Source organism: Euleptes europaea, chromosome 4 (genome assembly GCF_029931775.1).
Source record: "Euleptes europaea isolate rEulEur1 chromosome 4, rEulEur1.hap1, whole genome shotgun sequence".
In the NCBI taxonomy this organism is placed as follows: Eukaryota; Metazoa; Chordata; class Lepidosauria; order Squamata; family Sphaerodactylidae; genus Euleptes; species Euleptes europaea.
Genome location: NC_079315.1, coordinates 25,759,676 through 25,782,998, shown reverse-complemented (window position 1 = coordinate 25,782,998; position 23,323 = coordinate 25,759,676). Strand labels below are relative to the sequence as shown.

The 23,323-nt window shown below is 45.5% G+C and overlaps 1 protein-coding gene across 1 annotated transcript; it reads right to left on the bottom strand.

Moving 5' to 3' along the window:
- Positions 1 to 3,916: 3,916 nt before the first annotated feature.
- Positions 3,917 to 21,205, bottom strand: LOC130476944 (E3 ubiquitin-protein ligase Topors-like). Its single transcript, XM_056848953.1, has 3 exons — positions 20,949 to 21,205; positions 12,410 to 12,473; positions 3,917 to 6,091 (listed from the first exon to the last, which is right to left on the bottom strand). Exons 1-3 carry the CDS (start codon positions 21,203 to 21,205, stop codon positions 3,917 to 3,919), a joined length of 2,496 nt encoding a protein of 831 aa, XP_056704931.1.
- Positions 21,206 to 23,323: the final 2,118 nt, after the last annotated feature.

Sequence of the window (23,323 nt, the reverse complement as noted above, 5' to 3'; positions counted from 1 at the left end):
ACAAACTGTGCAATACTGACCACACTGTACAGGGCCTCGGCAATATGCACTGCAGAAATGTGCTTGCAAAGGAAATAGTTTCAGATAATTCAAGCCAGCAAGCCAAGCCGCATGCTATAAATCTTTACAAATACAACAACTCTGTGGTGCCTTTGAAGGCCTCACAACAATATGCAGCAGCAGCCAGGATTTTGCAGGAGAATTTATTGATGGTAGAAGAATTAGAACTATGATAAATATGTATTAGGATCTTTAGGGAGCTGTTTGGGGGCGCTGATCACAGATTACAGTAACTCTGTTCATCTAACACCCACCACTGGACTTTAATTGGATTTAATAAGAGATACACTCCAAATTAAATCTCAAAGCATGGAATTTACTTAAGCCAAGCCTACCTGTTGATACTGCTTGCAGAATGTAGGAAAAACTATCTGCTTCATGCCCCAGTCTTCGCAGCATGTAGAAGATTTGTCTCCTGCATATCTGGAGTCCCCTTTATAACTCTTCTATTCTCACAAACAGCAGGTGATAGACCTTTGTTTGGGCTGTACCGCAAACGACAGGTGGAGAATCGCATGACTGAATATTCCTCTATTCAGTTTAAAAACCAGAATTTAAGAAAATTCCTCTGAAGATGCCTGCCACAGCTGCTGGCGAAACATCAGGAAAGAAAATACCAAGACCACGGTCACACAGCCCGGATAACCTACAAGAACCAATTAAGAAAAGGGGTTCCAACCTTGCCTTCTTGCTGACATGCTAGGTTTCTATGCACAGGGATGTTTTTTTTTAAAAAAAGGAAAAGCATAAATTAATGTGACCCTCCACCTGTCCGCACAGCTCCCTCTGAGAACAAGGCCTTAGGTAGCCTTTGGGCAACCTCCCTTTGGCTCAACCTATAAAAATAAAATTACTTCTAAGGTTACCAACCTCAAGATGGGACCTGGAGTTCTCCCAGAATTGCAACTAATCCCCAGACAGCTGATAGCGGTTCCCCTGGAGGCTCTGATGGTGGACTCTATGGGATCGCAACCCCATGAACTCCCTCCCCACCCCAAACTACACCATTCCAGGCATGGCCACAGACTACCAGGAATTTACCATGCTGAAGTTGGCATCCCTGGAGACCTCTGATGGTTGGAAACAGCATGCATAATCCAAACAAAGACCCGAAGTCATTGGAGGGGTGATGGTGAGGGAAATAGCCATGCATAAAAGGCCCTGAGGGGATCTTTGACTGGAGGCTTAAGGTGGCTCACCTCATCCTGCCCCCTACTTCCACATCAAACCAGGTGGAATCAGCCTTTGTCACTTTCAGATGAAAAGAGAGGTCCTCTCACATTTGATCCTTCTTTTATGTCTGCCTTTGTGTCTGTGTGTTTATTTTCCTTGAGGGTTAAGTGGACATTGGGTTGCCACCACACATACATATATACTGTATATACACACAGTATATGCACACAGTATATACACACACACCAGCAGCCAAATCTGGCATAATCAGTCTACATCCTAAACAAAGAGGAAATTTCAGTCTCATTCATTACCCTTCTGAAGAGCCAGCTTGGTGTAGTGGTTAAGAGTGGCAGACTAATCTGGAGAACTGTTCAATTCCCCACTCCTCCACATGAAGCCTGTTGGGTGACCTTGGGTCAGTAACAGTTCTCTCAGCCTGTGCGGAGGCAGGCAATGGCAAACCACTTCTGAACCTCTCTTACCTTGAAAACCCTAAGGGTTCGCCATAAGTCAGCCGTGACTTGATGGCACTTTCTACCACCTGTTACCATTCTGAGGATAGCAGCACATGATGAGATAGGATTTTAATTAGTTACTTTGAAAAGGCAGATGCCTGTTCAATACCTCAACATCAAGATGTTGTTGTTGTTTTGTAAAGTTTGATGAACAGGGGTCACAAATGCTAGAAAATGTTTACCTGTCAAATGAACTGCTACAAATATGCCTTTGATATAAGACTAAACTAGCAGCTATTAAAAGTTAATTACAGTTAATGAAAAAAAGCCTGAACTTGAGTCAGCAAAGTATTCTTGCTCTCCTTATAGTTATCTTAGAATTACACAGGCAATAGAGTTGAGAGTTTTATTATTTTAAAATTGATAGATTTAATGATAATGCTGGGAAATAAACAGCCAATCACTAATTCAGATGATATGCTTCATAAGAACTAGTTATCAAAATTCATGAAGTTCAGTTCGCAAAAGCCCTCTGTTGGAAATCAGCCCGATGCAAGCAAATGGGGCATGCTCGATTTTGCAGCGGGAATTACTCATCAAGAACCACATGGTAACTATTTTAAAACTAACATCTGGTGGCTGAAAAATGATTTCTTTTTGGTGGAACATTTTTCAACACCAAGATACACTGAAATTTGACTTGGGATATGAATATACACCATAATACATCTTGTCAGAGTTTTTCCCAAGCATGGTAACAGTATTATCATAATAAACACTAGAATAGTAAACTATATTAATGTCATGTAGCTGCTAGCAGGCTACCAGTGTCATGGAATTATTGTATGGCTCTTTTGGTCCAATTTAACAGTACACTTCATAGTGGCTGTCATGTAGAACCCAGTCATAGGTTCCTGCCCAAAAATGATATTCCATTCATTACGTACTAGAATGGCTTATGTTCAGCTATTAGCTTAGGAGCCCTCATTCATCTCTCCATCAACAGAAGACAAATTTCAGTATTTTTTGGCATACTAGGACACTTCCACCTAATAATCAGCAGAACTCAACACATTGTTTGGAAATCCTAGGGCCAATGAAAGTTGAACGCTTTTCTTTTCATTCTTTTTTGGGGTTCGTGTGTGTGTCAGAGAGAGAGAGAGAGAGAGAGAGAGAGAGAGATTTTAAATCCTGGAAATTGACCTCAACAGACTGCTGAATCTAGCCAGCATGTCATAGTGGTTAAGAGAGCCAGCATGGTGTAGTGGTTAATAGTGGCAGACTTTAATCTGGAGAACTGGGCTTGATTCCCCGCTCCTCCACATGAACAGCAGATTCTAATCTGGTGAACTGGGTTTGTTTCCCCACTCTTCCAAATGAAGCCTGCTGAAGGACCTTGGGCTAGTCACAGTTCTCTCAGAACTCCCTCAGCCCCACCTACCTCTCAAGGTGTCTGTTGTGGCGAGAAGAAGGGAAGGCTGCTTTGAGACTCCTTAAAGGTGTAGAAAAGCAGGATATAAAAACCAACTTTTCTTCTTCTACAGTTTTCTGTATTAAACACAGACTACAACAAAATGCTTTCAGTGCAGCTGAAGAAACAAGCCATAAAAAAATAATAATCAGAACACCTTATCACTTCAGCAGTTGAACTACTACAGTGAAATTGTAAAAGAAACCTTTTTGTGTGCCTGGTTTTTCACCTGGGGCCAGAAGATTCATATTCATGAAGAAAGAGCATCCATCAGGAAAAAGGTGATACTGTTCCATCGCTGTTATTACAAATATGCTGTTCTCAGCAGCTGCTTTCCCCAGGAGAAAATAAAAATATGAGCCTTCTGTAACTTTAATCTAATTGGGTATTTTGTTTTAGTATATATAATTGCTTTTATTTTTAATTTGTTCTTCCCTGTTCCCAAGACTCCGAGAAGGTGCACGACTGAAACTGAATGACATATATGTATGCATCAATAAATATTTTTTTTTTATTTCATCCTTAAGACCCACAGGGCAAAATCACATTCGGAGAGGAAGAAGAAAAAAGACACCTCTTCAACCTATTCCATTTTGTATTTATCTTTATGGCCTTTCTTTTTGTGAGGCTGTTGCCTTCAGCTCTTTTATAGAGTTGCCCTTGTTAACGTTCAGCTATGTCTTCTATGGCCTTCCCTTCCTATTGTTCATTGTGGTCTTTTTTATTGCATCAAGATTGGTAGCAACACCTCGAGCTACCCAATATAATCCTGAAAATACCTTGTTCCTCCCTTTGCTTGGCCAGATTCCAGGTGGTGTGATTTGTGCCTCCTTTTCCTACCTAGCTTTTCATAAGACCTTCTCTCTAGTCCCCCTGCAACAAATCTGACCTTTGGCCTCCCTGTGCTGCTGTGTCTCTCCGAATAATTCCATCCTCTAGCAAGACTTTCTTGATAGGACGATGTTTCTGGGGAGAAATATGATCTCTCCTTGGAGCCAGTCAGCGTATTTGGATGACAAAATCTGGGTCTGCCGGCCTTTTGACGCAAGAATTCTTCATACTTATATCTTTCATAGTCTTGTTTGTAGTAAAGGTATCTCCAGCTTGGTTCACTGGCAAGACTGTTCCTTAAACTATCATAGTCTCTGTTCCGTAATTTCGTAAAATGAGGACTCTGCTGATACCTTGACTTGCTTATGTTAGTAGTGACAGTGCTCTCACTTTTGAACGGCAAAATAATTTCGTTCCTGTGAAATGCGCTTATATCTTTATATCTTGATTTCCCTGACTCTGTTCTAGGCCTCCGTTCTCCAACTCTGGCGTAATTTGTATTTTGCCTTCTTTCATGATGGTTTCTTGCTCTACCTTGCCTTCCATGCCCTTCCTCCGAATACCATTCAGTACTCCTTGATCTACCCTTTTTTAATATGTTCTTCTTGCCAGGGGATACTGCTGCACATTTTTCTGAAGAGGAGCGTCTCGAGTTGTTTGTGCACATATCTGGTTGTGGCAATTGGATTGTTTCTCCTTTTGGGACATTTTGCTTATTGGAGATTGCCGCAGCATCTCCATGATCAAAATTAGATACATTATAGTCACCTGATGCTAATAACTTTGAGGAATCCTCAAAAGGTTCAATGTTCTTTGAGATGTATGACTGAACAGGATGCAGTTCTCCCATCTCTTCATTTTCATTCTTGCCTGGAAGTGTCTGATTATGTAAAGGTGATGGTTGTACTGTTGAGTTTGATGGCAACTTAATCAGCTGCTTTTGAATAAAGTTATCTGATGAATGTCCATCTTTTTCTATACCAGAACTGGTCAAGTCTTCCAAATTATTTCCTTCTTTGTTAGGATATTGTGTGCCATCTGCCACAGTGAACATAGCAGATGAATCCTTTTCTGAGCTAGAGTGTGAGTATCCTAGGTTTCCGCCATCTAAATTATTGTCACCTTCGGGTGCCTGATTGTCATCAGGAAACTGGGAATGCTCATCGTCGGAAGTTGCAGAAGAAATGAAAGAATCAGAATCTTCCTTTGGAAGAACTGGGCATGCATATAAGGAATGCCAGTCATATTTCTTGATAGTGAATGGCGATTGTACAAAACTGATGAGTTCATGCAAAAAGTGGTGGGTGAAATGATGCAAGTGGGGCCGTAGGAAATCTTCAAACTCCTTGCTCTGCAGATCATGCTGAGTCATTTTATTTAGAATGAAACTCTGCAAAGTCTGAATCAATGACTTTTGATTCCCACACAACACTTTTAATTCCCGCTTCAGCCAAGGGATTAACCTGTCAAAGGTACCCGGGTGCCTACTGAAATATTCTGCTGAAGCATTTTGGTACAAATCTGTATGGTGAGCTTTTTGAACAAGGATGCCAGCATGGTACAGAGCTCTCCTAAACTGAATGGCAGCATGGGCTTTAAATTTCCCAAGGGTTATTACATCTATATTTCCAGGTCTCTTTGTTACTGCAAACTGTCTCATCAGCTGATAAATATCCTTTTGACTGAGAGTTCCTCTAATTTCATCATGCACTATCCCACTGTCGGGTGGTGACATAGATCTTTGAGAGGAAGTTGATGTGTGACCTCTCCTGCTTTCAGAATGAGGAAAGGAGTCATCACTCAAAGGTAGAACATATTCACAAAATGTGCCTTTTGTGTTCACAATGTGAAAGAATGAATGGAATCGTTGCTTACAGAGTGGACATATTACTTTCTTTTTAGACCACTTCTGAATACAAGCAAAGCAGAAACGGTGGTTGCAAGGGTTCAGGTAAGTAGCATCTTGGATTCTTTCTAAGCAAATGGCACATTTTGAGTTCTTAGCTGTATCTAGCACAATTGTCTTTACTAAAGAACTTCTATTGGTAGATCTACAGCCAATCCTTGATTTACTTTCCCGGTGCAAGGATTTCATGATCTGAAAGAAAGCACAAAGAAGACTTAGCTTAATTAGTTGATTTTTTTGTACTGCTGTCATTGTACGATCAATTTGCTCAAATGGATGGCAGTGATTTCGGGGGGGGCAGTCGACTGTCACACTGACGGAGTGGCGATGGGAATTGGCCACCATTGGGAACAAATCAACTTTACTATTGTGCCCAATGTTTGATATGCTGTGGTGTTAGGAGCAAATTGGCTCAAAGGATACAGTCCCACCATAGACTGGGAAGCTGAGACTTTAATGTTCAATAGCCCACTGTGTGAGTTAGGGCTGTTGAATTTAAAAAAATTCGGTATAGTTCAGATTCGGCCGAATTCGGCCCGCTTAGATTTGGGATATGCCGAAGTCCGAACTCCCCCACTTTGGGTCCGTTCAATTCGGCGGGAATTCAAAGTTCAGGGAAAAAATTCGGCCGAATAAAGCCATTAAAAACACAATCGTGCCTTTCCGCGGCTCTGGGGGGGGCATTTTTGGGGTTAGAGGTCCCAAACTTTCAGCAGAGCTTCAAAGGACATTTATTGAAAGACTCCCCAAGTTTTGTAAAGATTGGGTCAGGGGGGGCTGAGATATGGGCCCTGAAAGGGCCCCCCCATCCTTAATGTGCATCTTTCAGCAGAGCTTGCCGCCCACGCACAAAGCTCCCAGCCCCAACAACAGTTTGCAAAGCAACTGCAAAGCAACACAACCTTGTAAAACAACACCTTTGCAACAGGGAAAACCAGAAGACACACAAGTGAAACCTCCCCCCTCAAACCAGGGAGCGAGAGACTCGAGGGGGAACACACACCCCAGGCAGAACCGATGAAAGCCCCCTTTGGCTTCCCCCCCACCCACAGAAACTGCTCCCTCCCCACACACACACAGACTCTGCTTTCCCACACACACACACACACACACACATACACAGGAGAAAAATTATAGATTAAAGCCCCCAAAGGGGTCTTACTGTGGCTGTCTTCTGTTCCATCAGGAGGGGCTGAGGAGGACTTGTAATCCAAGATGATTCCAATTAGGCACGGTACGTTTTGCTCTGGAGATGCACACACAGGATCGGCTGATCCATTCATCCCAATAGGGGGAAAGGGGAAAGCCCATATCTCGGGACCCCCTGACCCAATGTTCTCAAAACTTGGGTGGTCTCTTAAGAACACTTGTCTGAAACTCCGCTCAAAGTTTGGGATCTGCACCCCCAAAAATGCACCCCCTGCAGCCACGGAAAGAGAAAAGGGGGGAGGCGATATTTCTGCCCCCACTGAACCCATCTTTACAAAACCTGGGTGGTATCTTAAGAATGATTGTCTGAAGCTATGCTGAAAGTTTGGGGGCTATATCCCCAAAAAAGCGCCCCCTGCAGCCACATAAATGGAAAAGGGGGGAGGGAAAAGGGGGAGAGCCCATATCTCGAGACCCCCTGACCCAATGTTTACAAAACTTGGGGGGTATCTTAAGAAGCTTCATCTGAAGCTCCACTGAAAGTTTGGGGTCTGTACCCCCCAAAATGCGCCCCCTGCAGCCATGGAAAGAAAAAGGGGGGGCCCCATATCTTGGGACCCCCTGACCCAATGTTTACAAAACTTGGGGGTATCTTAAGAAGCTTCATCTGAAGCTCCACTGAAAGTTTTGTGTCTGTACCCCCAAAAATACGCCCCCTGCAGCCACAGAAAGGAGCAAATGTGCACAAGCACCCCCCCCACACACACACACACGAGGATTTCGCTCTCTCTCTCTCTCTCCCTGGCCGGGCCGCACATCAGCTGATTCCTCCAGTACTCAATCCTTTTTTTAAAAAATAATTTTTTTATTGAATTTTACAATACAAAAAAGAAGAAGACCCAGCTTGGCCACCGATTGGCCGGGGGAGGAGAATGCTGCTTACTGACGGTTATGCTGCTTACTGACGGCCCCGAATTTGCCGGATTTATTCGCGAACTCCCGAACTCGCTGAATTCGGCTCCCCGGTTGCCCGCCAGTTTTGAGTTCGGTTCCTCCCGAACTAAAAACCACCGAATAAGGGGAAATTCGGCTGATTTTCAGTTCGGACCGAACTGAATCAACAGCCCTAGTGTGAGTTACACCGATATGAAGTGGCCATTAAAACCGTAATCAAACCAACTCCTGCCCTGGCCTCGGACACCTCTAGTCTGACCCAAGTGCCGCCCGAATATCAGGACTTTGCAGATGTGTTTAATGTGCAGGAGTGTGATGTGTTAACCCCCCCCCCACCGCCGGACGGACTGTGCTATTGAAGTGGTGGGGAATGGAAAACTGCCAAAGAGTAAGGTCTACCCAATGAGTCCTACAGAACGGACGGTGCTCCACGAATTCTTAGACAAGAACTTGGCTTGCGGTTTCATCCGACCCTCCACTGCGCCCTATTTGGCATCGGCTTTCTTTGTGCATAAGAAAACAGGAGATTTGTGTTTGTGTATTGACTTTCGAAAACTCAATGCTGTTACTCAAATGAATGCTTATCCCATCCCCCTCATTTCTGATCTCTTGGGACAATTGAAGGAGGGACACATTTTCACCAAACTGGACTTAGTCGAGGCTTATTACAGAGTCAGAATCCGGGAGGGGGATGAATCTTTGACAGCCTTTTCCAGTTGCTTTGGGATGTTCGAATTTATGGTGATGCCTTTTGGATTAAAAGGGGTCCCGGGGGTCTTCACGCAACTCATTAATGAGATCCTCCATGATCTACTGTTCAAAGGAGTGATGGTCTACTTAGATGATATTCTCATTTACTTTAAAACCATGGATGAGCATGTTGCCTTGGTTCGAGAGGTGTTGCAATGTCTCAGAGACAATCAGCTGTATGCGAAAGTGTCTAAATGCGAGTTCCATAAAAAGCAATTGACTTTCCTAGGATATATTTTCTCGCACCAGGGACTGACTATGGATCCTGAAAAAGTGCAAGCGCTGCTCGGTTGGGAGCCACCCTCTACCTGTAAACAGGTCCAAAGATTTCTCGGGTTCGCGAATTTTTACAGGGCATTCCTACCTCATTTCGCTCAGATCGCGCTACTCATCATGAACCTCCTTAAAACTAAGGGAAAGGGGAATACAGCCACCTTACCCAATGCCCGGGTGGAGTGGACCCCCCAGTGTCAAGCCTCCTTCGATAGTCTTAAGCAGCTTTTTACATCCGAACTTGTTTTGCAGCACCCAGACTGCAATCAACCATTTGTAGTGCACGTAGACGCTTCCAACGTAGCGATGGGGGGTGCGCTCCTGCAGTGGGGGGAGGATGGGCACTTGCATCCTTGCGCTTATTTTTCTAAAAAGTTAACTCAATCCAAACTCAATTGGGCTGTTTAGGAAAAAGAAGCCGCTGCGGTAAAGCATGCCCTGACAGTGTGGAGGCAGTTTTTAGAGGGTTCCAAGGTGCCTTTTGAAGTGTGGTCCGATCACAAAAACCTAGAGGCCCTAACGGGGGCTCGCAAGCTGTCCACAAAGCACATGCGCTGGGCGGACTTCTTTGCCCAATTTCGATTACCTTCTGGCTGACACTTTATCCAGACTTCCCCAATATCCCACCAAGGTTGATTGGTCCACAGAGTCGCTCTTCACCCCTGCCCAACGAGGTCTATTGCCCACCTTAGCTGTACAAACCCGTTCTCAGACCTGATCAACACCTCCTCCACTTTTGGTGGGAGGGGAAGCCCCATGCCCGGATGAGCCAGCAGCGCCACCCACCTCACTTCCTCCTCCCCCTGAGCGACTGACAGCCACAATTCCAGAGGTGCGGGGACCTGAGCACACCATTCAGTCACTCCCCGCACCTTTGTCGTCTCTGTCACCGGTCCAGCTGCCTGCCGGCACAACACCGGAGGGGAGGGGGAAGGACTGACTGATTCCTTTAAGGAGACTCTTCTTCGCAGTTATCAAGCAGAACTTTCCTCGCAGGCCCTTCCAGCTACTCTAATTAAACGCGGGGAATTTTGGTACAAAGATTCTAAATTGTATGTTCCAGAAATGTTGCGGGGGGAGGTTTTGGGTTTGGTTCATGGCGCCAAGACTGCAGGACATTTCGGATATTTCAAGACATTGCATTTGCTACGGAGACAGTTTTGGTGGGCAAACATTCGGTCAGATGTGGACACCTTCATCCACAGCTGCCCCATATGTGCAGCAGCCAAACGATCTCAGGGCAAACCGCTGGGACTTTTGCAACCGTTAGAGACTCCCTCAAAACCATGGGAAGTGATTGCAATGGACTTCATGACGGACCTACCCCCTAGTTGGGAAAAGACAGTTCTTTGGGTGATTACTGATCTGTTTTCGAAACAGGTGCATCTTGTACCCTGCACAGGTATCCCTTCCACCCCAAAATTGGCCCGCCTCTTTGTGTCACATGTCTTCTGTCTCCATTCCTTTCTGTGCAAGATAGTGATGGACAGGGGTTCAAATTTCATGGCCAAATTTTGGAAAGCTTTTCTCAAATTGGTCGGAGTAGAACAACGACTGTCTAGTGCCTTCCATCCCCAAACGGATGGTCAAACTGAATGGGTGAATGCAGAGTAGGAATGCTATTTACGCTGTTATGTTAATTACCATCAAGATGATTGGGTAGACCTGTTGCCTTTTGCTGAATATGCTTATAATAATGTGATTCACCAATCCACAGGGTTCAGCCCTTTCCAGGTTGTCCATGGTAAAGAGTTTGGCCCCGCTGGTCATGTTGATGTTTCTGAGGAGGAGGGGGGAGCTGACATGGCCAGATGGGTGTGTTCCATTCAAACAACCTGGCCATGGCTGGTTAAAAATCTGGAGCGAGCCAAACGAAAGTACAAGGTCAGGCTGACAAACATCGCTCCCCCGGTAAGGAATGCAAGGTGAGGGATCTCGTCTATCTGTCCACCAAGAACCTATGATCCACCCGCCTGTGCGATAAACTCAGTGCCAGTGGGTCTGTTCCCCATTTCCCTGATTATTAATCCAGTGACTGTAGAACTCTCCTTGCCCAAGTCTCTACAGAGAATTCATCCTGTGTTCCATGTCAGTCTTTTAAAACTGTATGTTCCTTCCCAAAAATGGCATCCTGAGCCACAACCCGAAGTGTCTGAAATGGTGGTGGTGGGGGAGGAACATTTTGAAGTAGCTAAAATACTGGATTCTCGCATTTGCTACAGTACCCTTCAATACCTGGTCCGTGGGAAACATTTTAGTCCCGCCCAGAATGAACGGGTGCACGCCTGTGATGTCTCCGCCCCCAGCTTGGTACAAGAATTCCATGCTGCCTACCCTCACAAACCCACACTGGGAGGGTGAAGGGGGGTCTTTAGGGGGGCAGAATGTCAGGAGGAGACCATGAGGATGGTATGTGGTAGTGTTGTTGTGCTGCTTCCAGGTGCTGTTGTGCTATTCTGTCCAAGGCCAGTCTAAGCCCCGTGTTTATTTTTCATAGATTCCCGTACTGTGGGAATCGCCGAGTACTCCTTCCTGCCTGTTGGAAGGGGGGTTTTCCTGGGTAACCAGTTATCTCCTTTTGCTCTCCCATGTATACTATGTGCCTTGCCTTTGACCCTTACTAGTGTCCTTTTGAATATGGCTTCTGAAACCTGTCGATTCTAACCAATAAAACTGCTTTCATGGATTTGCCGTCTGCTGAAATCTGTTTATGGGTTTGCCGCAGGGCTAGAGCTTACACATCCCTTGCTACTGAAGAACAGAAGGATCACATGGATTTTATCAGGACTTGAGAATAAATGATGAGTGTATCTATCCAGGTTGGGGTACACTTTCATGTATGTCCATCCAACGATTATATGTGTGATTTCTTCTCGTATCCAGCAGCTGGGTCTGTACTCATGGAGCCCTGTTCAAAAAGCTAAAATTTCAGCACCAGACTGATATCCCAGCCTAGCCCAATCTTTTTAGACCTTGGAAGCTAAGCAGCATTGGCCACAGTTAGTACTTGGATGGGAGACCACCAAGGTTGCTTTGCAGAGGGCAATGGCAAACTACCTCTGCTCCTTTCTTCTTTTGAACACCCCATTGTTGGGATTGTCATGAGACCTTTGCTCACCCCCCTCCAATTAACAGCTGATTGGCAGGACTGTAGCTTTTATTAATGGAGCAGGAATTGGAAATGGAATAATTAATCAGATATCTAAATAAATTAGCAGATATTTTTTGAAATTAGTAATTGTAAGAAAATTATAAAATCAATATCAGTGACGTTTTGAAATAAAACATAAGATTTTTGGAAGCACTGAAATAAAACATAAGATTTTGAAAACAGAAGCACACTGTTATATTTCCCTCCCTTCCATTATATCCAATAGAGTTTACCTCATGCTCAGATGTCATTACACAGATCATTTTTTCTTGCCCCATTCCACAGCACTGGCAGCTGCTGAGGGGCACAAGGTAATGCTTGGGTAAGTTAAGCTGGGCATAATATTGTGGGGAAAACTCAACACAGGGTCATTTGCAGTGGCAGCCCCCTCCCCATTCTGTAACTTATTTTTCCTTCATGCCTCCAAATTTTATAGATGTTAATACTGACATTTTTAATCCTTGTATCTCACACCACCTATTGAGTAGAGAAGGTTATTTAACCAGAATTGTTAAATAAAGAGAAAGGATACTTTTGCCTTATGTTACCCCCTGCAGTATCACAACATTCTACTTTTCCCAATCACACATTATATCCAATTCCTATTTACCTCTTCCAAGTTATCGTTTCTAAAGTGGTACCCAACTGTGGCTTTCAACACACGGTCCTCTCTCCCATAGAGACGAGTCTCAAGTTGGATAAACAGAACTCAGTGTATGTTCTAATGCTGACCTCACTATGAAGATACAGAACACGAGTTCCTGATTTGCATCACTGTCTTTCTTCCAAGGTTTAACATTAAGTATTATGTGGAAATTTTAGCATATCCACAACATCATTCACTCTAACAGTAAAACAGGTGATTTTATGGCAATCAGAAAAAATGTACAGGAGCAAAATAGGATCACACACAAAGAAAAGGGTTCCTGCACACCTGGGGGAAATCTCACAATACTGGGAAATATGGCTTTGCATGGACACCTTCCCACCCACTCCCAAAGAAAAGAAAACAGGAAGAAGTGGATTGTGTGTGCATGTTGCTATGGAACCCTGTCCTGACTGCATGAGTAACAGGCCAAAGCCCACATTCTGCTCAGTGGCCATTAAAAAGAAGAAAAGCAAGTTGCTTGTTTGTTGCTTTTTTTCAGCCTAAAGAGGAGAAGGAAATTGAGGTCCTTCACCTCAGCCAACTTTTTGAAGTATACATGCACACACACCCCAGCATCTTGATAATGGAACTTTCATGTTCAGAAGCAGTTATACTTTTGTGTACCAGATCCTAGAAACACATAATGAGTGAGCTGTAAGAAGCTTCCTAAGGGAACTGCCTGATGGTTGTAAAAAATAAAACGTTGGACCAGATGTACATTTGGACTGATCCAATAAGGTAGTCCTTTAACATTATCATACTGAGATGATTCTGAATTCTAAAAGCAGTAATATACATCTCAGATCCTTAGATCTATATAACTGCTGAGCTATTATCAGTCACTCATCTGAATGTCTTTGTGTCTTATTAGGCCCTTTCAGAAGCAATTACAGACTGTTCCTCAAGAAAAGAATATAGAGTGGCTGCAACTTGTGCCACTGCCTTCCATGAGCTCGATATCACATAGTTAGAATACACTAGAATACACTATGATGGTTCACTTAGGTATTACCCAAGGGCAGGGGTCCCCAAACTTATTTAACCTGTGGGCACTTTTCCAATTTAGATAAAGGGTTGTGGGTACCACCACAATGTGTCTGTCTTGGGAAAAGCCAATCACAAAATGGCTGCCACAGGGGTGCAACTAGGATTGCTGGACTGGGAGATTCCTAGGGTTGCCAGGTCCCTCTCATTGGCGGAAGGTTTTTGGGGTGAAGCCTGAGGAGGGCAGGGTTTGGGGAGGGGAGGGACTTCAATGCTATGGAGTCCAATTGCCAAAGCAGCCATTTTCTCCAGGTGAACTGATCTCTATCGGCTGGAGATCAGTTGTAATAGCAGGGGATCTCCAGCCACCACCTGGAGGTTGGCAACACTACAGATTCCTGGAGACTTGAGGGAGGAGCCTGGGGAAGGCAGATTTTGGGAAGGAGAGTGAGCTCAGCTGAGATATGTTTCCATAGGGTCTACCCTGCCACACACACACCCAAAGCTGCCATTTCCTCCAGGAGAACTGATCTTTGCAGCATTGGAGGTCAGTTGTAATTCTGGGAGAACTCCAGGCCCCACTTGGAGGAGCCCTAGCTGGGACCAATGTCAAAATGTTTAGAAGCTCGACAAAATGTTGCTTAGTTTCAAGCCAAGTGTCTTTCTATGATAGAGGCAGCCGCAGCTGGCTCCACAGTTAGGTATAGGGTTGCCAGGTCCCTCTTCTCAACCGGTGGGAGATTTTGAGGGTGAAGCCTGAAGAGGGTGGGGTTTGGGGAGGGACTTCAATGCCATAGAGTTCAATTGCCAAAGCAGCCATTTTTCTCCTGATAATCTGATCTCTATCGGCTGGAGATCAGTTGAATTAGCAGATCTCCTGCTACTACCTGGCAGTTGGCAACTTAGTTAGGTAAGGCAGTAATCTTAGATGAATTGGGGGGGGGGGTAGCTGCTTCTGCCATAATTTCACCATAACCCCACCTCTGATCCAGAAACTGGAGCATCTAACATTCATGAAACACAGAGGGACAAGCTAAGCAAGCTTGACGGGGCTCCCTGGGAGTTCAGAAAGCTTCATTGGGCGTGTGTGGCTTGCTGCACTGTGTTTAAAGATGCCTAGAGAGTGAGGCAGGATGGGATGTTAGGCACTCTGGCTTTTGAACAGGGTGGCATCAGAGAAGCGAGGGCAGCGGCATCCTTAAATGGCACTCCATATTCAGCCACCATTGCAAATGGCTGCTTCCAAGAAAGTGTTTCCTGCGAATGCAAAGGTGATGCTTCCTTGGCGCTTCTGAATCATCTCCTTCACTGTCACCAACATGGTTTCTCTGCACAGACTGATGCCTTCCACGCCGCTGTCTGGTACCCGTGGGAGTCTGGCAACTTCTTCCTCCCACCCCAGGAGTGTTCACTGCCCCACTCACCAGTGGGACTGAGGCTATTTGTGCTACCTTTACTCCTCCTCCAAGCCCAATATGTGGGACTGAAACACCCTGGGTTATAAAAGGAAAATGTGGTATGAGCCCATATCTTACCTCCTTCCCAGTGGTAGAGCATCTGCTTGATATGCAGAAGGTCCCAGGTTCTGTCCCTGGCATCTCCAGGGATAGAACCAGGGAATTAGGTGATGGGAAAGAGCTCTGCCTGAGACTCTGGACAGCCGCTGCTGGTCTGAGTAGACAATACTGACTTTGATGGACCAAGGGTCTGGTTCAGTATAAGGCAGTTCAACCTCACAGAGGATTGAAGCAACATTAAAACAGAAAAAAATTGCAACGTGGGTTCTCCCTGTCCCTTCCCTCCATCTGGCAAGTTAGGGCTGCTAGGGGGTGAATTCTGTGAAATCCATGGAAGACAGCTAAATAGCGTGCTCAAAGGCAATATATTCTTGAAAACCAGATGCTGGGAGGGGACTTTCCTGGTCGGTTTGTAGATTTCCTGGGATTATCTGTCTCACCAGTGAGGGAAGCAGGGTGATGGATCACTGAATGTTACACTGGAAAGGACCCTACACTTCTCCATGAAACTCTTTGTTCAGAGTTGGAGAATTCCTAAGGTAAATTGCTAAAGCAAAACTTACCCGCCCTGCCTTTACTTGGTGAGAGTGACAGCTCTTTTACATGCTTGTTCTTGGAAAACAGGCAATTTCCCTTCAAATGTGCCTTCAACGGATTATTTGCTGCTTCAACTCCAATGGATTTTCCTGATTAGGTTGGTTTCGCTTCTAATAGAGACCTAACAAAAGCAGTCCTCCGACTCGAGTTCAAAACTGACGTATTTTTGTTTGAAAACAGACCTTGTTATACTAATGAACAGCAAAGCTTGTTTCCAAATCAAACTATGTCCTTCTAGGGTAATTTGTGATGCAGTGTTTGCAGTGTAGGTTAAAACAACAACAACAACAACAACAACCTACCCTACAACCAAATACTTAAATAGAGTTGTTGTTTTTAATATGACAAATCACTCCAATAATGGCTCTGAATATATAACATCTCCCCTCAAAGCCTTACACTGCTTTCCACATTTTACACAAACACCTTGTTGACAAACACCTTGTTGAAACCTTAGAAGTTTTCTGGGTCCTTGTTCCACTCTCTCTGCCCTGTAATATTTCTATTCATCCCTGAACCTTTATTCCTTTGACTCTAGCCAGGTGCCTACACAGCCATCACAGAACCAGCCAGTGGGAAGGCAGGAAGCTTATTTTCTTCTTGCCTCTCTTCCTGCTCCCTCCCCTTCCTGGATCTTCAAAATCCAGGCTCCAAGGTATTGAAGAAAACCCTGGGAAATGTATAGGGTTGCCAACCTCCAGGTACTAGCTGGAGATCTCCTGCTATTACAACTGATCTCCAGCCGATAGAGATCAGTTCCCCTGGAGAAAATGGCCGCTTTGGCTATTGAACTCTATGGCAATGAAGTCCCTCCCCTCCCCAAACCCCGCCCTCCTCAGGCTCCGCCCCAAAAATCTCCCACCGGTTAAGAAGAGGGACCTGGCAACCCTATCTCTACTTCTGTTTTGTATTTATAAAGTATTACATTCTTTATCCAAGGTGAAGAGTTCATGGACAGAACTCATGAAGCTCTCTTTAGCGAGCAACAGGAGCAGGAGAGTAAGGAATCTGAACAAGTGGAGGTACAAGCAACACAGGAGGAGGATGCATGGAAGAATGTGGCCCACAGGAGTAGGAAAATCAGGACACATTTTGATCCTCTCTTGCTCAGCAATCGGTTCCAGGATCTCCCAATAGATACTGGACCACTGGAACAAGGGCTATCCCCCAAAGTGTGAAAGAAATTCCTCAGGCTCCTGCACATGAGAGGACTCGATCTTTCGCCCCACAATTTAGAAAGAGGCGTGTTTTTGTAATTGGGGATTCCCTCCTGAGAGGGGTGGAGTCTAAAGTATGCCGACCTGACTTGTCCCAAGAGGTCTGCTGTTTATCTGGTGCACGCATCCAGGAAGTGACGGAAAGGGTAGGAAGACTCATCAAGCCCACAGATTATTACCCTTTCTTGCTTGTTCATGTGGGAACAAATGATATTGCCCGGCACAGCCCAGAATGTATTAAAAGAGACTACATGGCTCTGGGTGAGAAGGTGAAGGACTTGGGGGCGCAGGTTGTGTTTTCGTCAGTTCTGCCTGTTGAAGGTCATAGCTTAGGAAGGGAAGACGAATACTACAAATTAATGACTGGCTGCGTAGGTGGTGTCTTCAAGAAAGGTTTGGATTTCTGGACCATGGCTTATGCTTTCGAGAAGAAGCTCTTCCGTCGGGGAATGGTTTACACCTCATGAGGGTAGGAAAAAATGTGTTTGGTGAGAGCCTTGCAAACCTGATCAGGAGGGCTTTAAACTAAATCCTATGGGGGAGTGAGACAACAATTTAAAGCTTTGTATGCTGATAATACCTGGAGACGAGAACAATAAAGATTTGCAGGGAGTGGCATGTATGCAAGGAAACATAAACTCATAGGTAAGTACAGAAACGAAAACCTCAGGGCACATAAACCACGAATTCCAATGCTTTTACACTAATACACAGAGTATGGGAAACAAGCAGGAAGAACTCGAAGCCATAATACAGGAAGGGGATTTTGGCCTAATAGGCATTTCCGAAACTTGGTGGGATGTCACTCATGATTGGAATATTAAGATTGAGGGGTACAACTTGTTTAAAAGGGATAGATTGATAAGGAAGGGGGGAGGAGTAGCACTGTATGTCAAAGATGTGTACACTTGTGAAGAAGTACATGAATCTGTGCATGGTAGTGTAGTCGAGACTCTATGGGTAAACATAAAAGGAATAAGAAATAATTGTGATATTCTCATGGGGGTCTGCTATTGACCACCATACCAGGCAGAGGACTTGGATGGGACGCTCCTAGACCAGATCACAAAGTTCTCAAAGAGACGGGACATGGTGGTCATGGGAGATTTTAATTACCCGGATATCTGTTGGAAGTCCAACGCTGCTAAAAATGCAAGATCCAATAAATTCCTGACTTGTCTTACTGACAACTTCCTATTCCAGAAAGTGGACAGGGAAACAAGGGGATCTGCTATCTTAGACTTGATTCTAACCCAACAGGGAAGAACTGGTTGATGAGGTTAAAGTAGTAGGCACCTGGGTAGTAGCGACCACGTACTCTTGGAATTTACAATCTTAGGGAAAGGAAAACCAGTATGTAGTCAGACATATAGGTTGGACTTTAAAAGAGCAAATTTTAATAAACTTATGCTAGGTAGAATCCCATGGTCAGAAATACTTAAGGAGAAGGGAGTTCAAGAAGGGTGGGCGTTTCTTAAAAATAAAATACTGAAGGCGCAATCCCAAACCATTCCTATGAGAAGTAAAAATGGGAGGAGCCTAAAGAGGCCAGGGTAGCTCCATAAACAGCTTTTTAAAGAGTTGAGAAATAAAAAAAGACTCATTTAGGAAGTGGAAGGAGGGCCTTTTAACCAAAGAGGAATATAAACAAATAACTAGTGCTTGTAGGGAGAGTGTTAGGAAAGCTAAAGATCAGTATGAACTTAGGCTAGCAAGAGATGCTAAACGCAACAAAAAAGGGTTCTTTTCCTATGTACAGAGTAAGAACAAGGACAAGATAAGCCCATTGCGTGGACCAAAAAGTGGAATTGTAACAGGAGATGAAGAGAGGGCAGAACTCCTCAATTCCTACTTTTCCTCAGTCTTTTCTCATGAGGGAAGTGGTGCTCAACATGGCATAAACAGAACATGTGATGAGGGAAGGGATTTGCAGCCTAGAATTGGCATTGGGGTAGTGCACAAACACCTGGTTTCTTTAAATGAAACAAAATCCTCTGGGCAAGATGAATTGCACCCAAGGGTACTCAAAGAACTTGCAGGTGTATTTTCGGAACCTCTGTCCATTATTTTTGAAAAGTCTTGGCAAACAGGTGAGGTGCCAGAAGATTTGAGGGGGGCAAATGTTGTCCCCATCTTCAAGAAGGGGAAAAAGGAGGATCCAGGTAAGTACCGACCCATCAGCTTGACTTCAATACCAGGAAAAGTGTTCGAACAAATCATCAAACAGTCAGCCCTTGAGCATTTAGAAAGGATGGATCTGATCACTAAGAGCCAGCACAGGTTTCTCAAGAATAAGTCATGTCAGACTAATCTTATCTCCTTTTTTGAGAAAGTTACTACCTTGCTGGATCAGGGGAATGCTGTAGACATAGTTTATCTAGATTTCAGTAAGGCTTTTGATAAGGTTCCACATAGTATTCTAGTTGACAAATTGGGAAAATGTGGGTTAGATCCTATTATTAGGTGGATCTGCAACTGGTTGACAGATCGTACCCAAAGAGTGCTAGTTGATGGTTCCTCATCCACTTGGAGAGAAGGGACTAGTGGAGTTCCTCAGGGATCTGTGCTGGGCCCTATGTTGTTCACCATCCTTATAAATGATTTGGATGAAGGAATAGAGGGGATGCTTAATAAATTTGCAGATGATACTAAATTAGGAGGGGTACAAAAAATGGTAGAAGTCAGAGCCAAGATGCAGGATGATCTTGACAGGCTGGAGAAGTGGGCTCACGTTCTGCCCCCCCTAGGGCTCCCCCCTCCCCACTTCAGCCAATGGGGCGGGTTTATCTGGATACGAAGCATGGAATTGACGCAGTAGGCGAGGGGCGGAGATGTGACAATGTTTAACCCATTCATCATGGGCGGGACTGAAATGTTTCCAACGGACTAGGTACTCCACCCCCACCCCCATGAATGTGGGAGTCAAGGATCTTGGAAACCACACAGTACTCCTCCCCCCCACCATTTCGGGAACCTCTGGAGGCTCTTCTGGATGCCACTGAGACGCAGGCACATACTGTTTTAACAAACTGACATGAAAAACTGGATGGACCCTCTAAGATCCCCCTCCCCCCATGTCAGACGGAGAGGGACATTCTGGGTACAACGCATGGAATTGGCGTACCAACCTCGGGGTGGAGACGTGATGATGCGCCACCCACTCATCCTAAGCAGGGCCAAAATGTTTCCAACGAACAAGGTATTGGAGCCCCCCCCCCCCTGTGGATATGGGAATCGAGGATCTTGGAAACTTCAAAATGTTCTCCCCCGCCCCCACCATGCTAGGCTCCCCTGGGGAAACTTCAGGATGCCACTCAGGTGAGGGGATGTGTGGTTTTAGGAGGCTGACATGGAACACGGGATGGATCTTTCTTAAAGCTTTAGGGAGGAGGAGTTCTACAGTTACTGGATTGATGATTCTCGCTATGGGAAAAGGACCGATAAACTTTTCACTGAGTTTCTTGCATGGGTGCAGGGACCGTATGTTTTTAGTGGACAGGTACACTAAGTCCCCCTCCTGGAGAGCGATGCTTATCGGCTTGGGCTTTGTACTTTTGCTTAGCCCATTCCAAATTCTTCTGTAACCACATCCAAGTAGACTGAATCGTGTGCTCACTGCCATCCATCTGAGCAAATTGTATGGGTTGGGGTGAGTGCACGGCTTTCACTTTTAAAGCCTTGAAAGTCTCTTCGTTGATTAAGGTTCATGCACATCCCGAGTCTATCAAAGCTTTCACTGTCATTTGCCCCCCCCTCTAAAATCCTGTAACACAACGTCTAGAAACACAGTTTCTTCCATGTCGCTCACCATCTGTGGAGCTCTTGGCTTCTCGACTGAAGCAGTCTGCTGTGGAGCTCCGACTCCAGTAGACCTGGTCCGTTTTTTGTCTGGTGATTGCCTTCGGATGCTGATGAGTTGTCGGGGCTTGACCTGGTCCCATTTGTAATCCGCAATCCCGTTGGATTGAGTGGTGCTGGGTCCTGGCCGGTCAGGACTAGGTTGAGTGCGGAGGGTCCCCAAGTCCCATCCTCCTCTGAAGTTGACGAGTTGTCCAAGCTCGTCATGGTTGGATTTGTAATCCGCGATCCCATTGTATCAAGTGGTGCTGTGCCCTCGTCCTCTGCCGGGTAGGGCGAGGTTGAGTGCGGAGGACCCTCGCCTTCCAAGCGTGGAACTCTTGTGGCGCTCTTTGCCTTCGGGTTGAGCCTCCTCCTCCTTGGTCGAGCGCGGAGATGTCGGAGGTCGCTCGGGGCGGGAAGGGCAAGCAGCAGCAAAGTGTCCCATACCGCCACACACCGTCGAGTCGACCGCCCTCTTTGGCGGTCGTGGCCCCGAACCTAGCGCCTTGCGCTCCCTTGATAAGTTCAAGAGCTGCTGGCGATTCTCCATGTCCACCGCCAGTAAAATCCACCTCTCCAGATCAGTAGGGTCGCCTTGCATAAAGGCCCAGTGAAGAATTTCTAAATTTAGTCCTTCTCGGAAATACTGCACATGGGTGGCTTTGCTCCAGTCCACCACTTTACTAGTAAGCAATCAAAATTCACTCGTATACTGCATCACTGTCTTGGTTCCCTGGCAAAGCTGAAGGAGAGCCGTCTTGGCCCTCTCACTCTGCAAAGGGTCCTCAAAGCGCCATTTAAGCGCCAACATGAAAACATCCAGGGAGCGCAGCACATGGGAACGAAGGTCGAACTGCTGGACCACCCAGCTCACCGCTTCTCCCTCCAGCAGCGAAGCCACATAACGCACACAACTCTCCTCCGAAATGAAGGTAGCCCCCTGCTTTCTCATGAAGCCATTTACTTGTAGTAAAAAGTAGGGAAGCCTTTCTCCTGAACTGTCAAAGGAGACTCGCAGCTCCCTCCGTGGAGCTGACAGTGGAGTGTAGGGGGCAGGTTGTCCCGGCGTGGTGGGTTGGTCGGGTGCGGCGGGTGCCTGTGGAGCGCCGGCCCCCTGCGGCATGGCAGGTGCAGGGGCAATGGTGGGAGTGGGTTGCTGGGACCGCGGCGGTGCCAACTGCATCTGACAGAGGTCAGCCACCTCCCGGAAAAGTCCCTCTATCCGGCCCCACCACCCCATTACTTGTCTCACGAACTCTTGCTTCGGATGGGACAGGTGCTGGCATTCCTCATTACCATCCATCCCCTGGAACGTAGGTCTCCAGGGATCCTCCCGGCTGTCAACGCCGGTCTGCCATTGCGGAGCCCCCCAGGAAGGCTGCCTCGTCTGGGGAACACGCTTCCCCGGCTGTGCATAAAAGTCCTCCAGTCTCTTTTATATATATAAATTTTATTAGGTTTTATACTAGAAGTTTTCCATTACATTGAACAACATCTATAACAATATCAAATTTCAATTCTAACTTAGAGTTGTTATAGTTCCATATCTTATAATAAAAAAAAGAAAAAAGAAAAATGGAAAAAAAAATTTTTTTGACTTCCCCTTCACCTCTATCTGCCTCTTAATAAAAAGTTCATCCCGTCGTAGGTAATCTAATCTTAATAAACTATCGATACCATATATAGAAAAAAAAATCATAGTCTGTTAGTAAATATACTTATACTTAATCATTATAAAAAAGATCAGAAATAATCCTCTGGATCAGATTAGAAAATATTCTTCCATTCTTCCCATTTTTAACTCATATTCACAATAATGCATCCACGCCCCCCATTCCCCCAAAAACCGAACGTCATTTTCTTCATTTAGAATAGCTGTGAGTTTTGCCATTTCTGCAACTTCAAACATTTTAACAATCCAGTCTTTTTTCTCAGGAGTTTCTAGCCCTTTCCATTTTGCTGCATAAAGCAGTCTCGCAGCTGTTGTGGCATAAATCAAAAAAGTTCTTTGTATTGCTAAGTCGTCTGGAACTTTTTTTTTGCTGGGACCGCGGCGGTGCCAACTGCATCTGACAGAGGTCAGCCACCTCCCGGAAAAGTCCCTCTATCCGGCCCCACCACCCCATTACTTGTCTCACGAACTCTTGCTTCGGATGGGACAGGTGCTGGCATTCCTCATTACCATCCATCCCCTGGAACGTAGGTCTCCAGGGATCCTCCCGGCTGTCAACGCCGGTCTGCCATTGCGGAGCCCCCCAGGAAGGCTGCCTCGTCTGGGGAACACGCTTCCCCGGCTGTGCATAAAAGTCCTCCAGTCTCGAGGTACCTAGGGGGTTGTGTACA

Coding starts and splice junctions, on each gene's coding strand:
- LOC130476944 (XM_056848953.1), bottom strand. CDS start 21,205: ATGACGAGCTTGGACAACTCGTCAACTTCAGAGGAGGATGGGACTTGG. Junction 12,474..20,948: donor AGCCAAGAGCTCCACAGATG/GTGAGCGACATG, acceptor TGTGCCCCTCAG/CAGCTGCCAGTGCTGTGGAA. Junction 6,092..12,409: donor TAATGACATCTGAGCATGAG/GTAAACTCTATT, acceptor GCTTTCTTTCAG/ATCATGAAATCCTTGCACCG.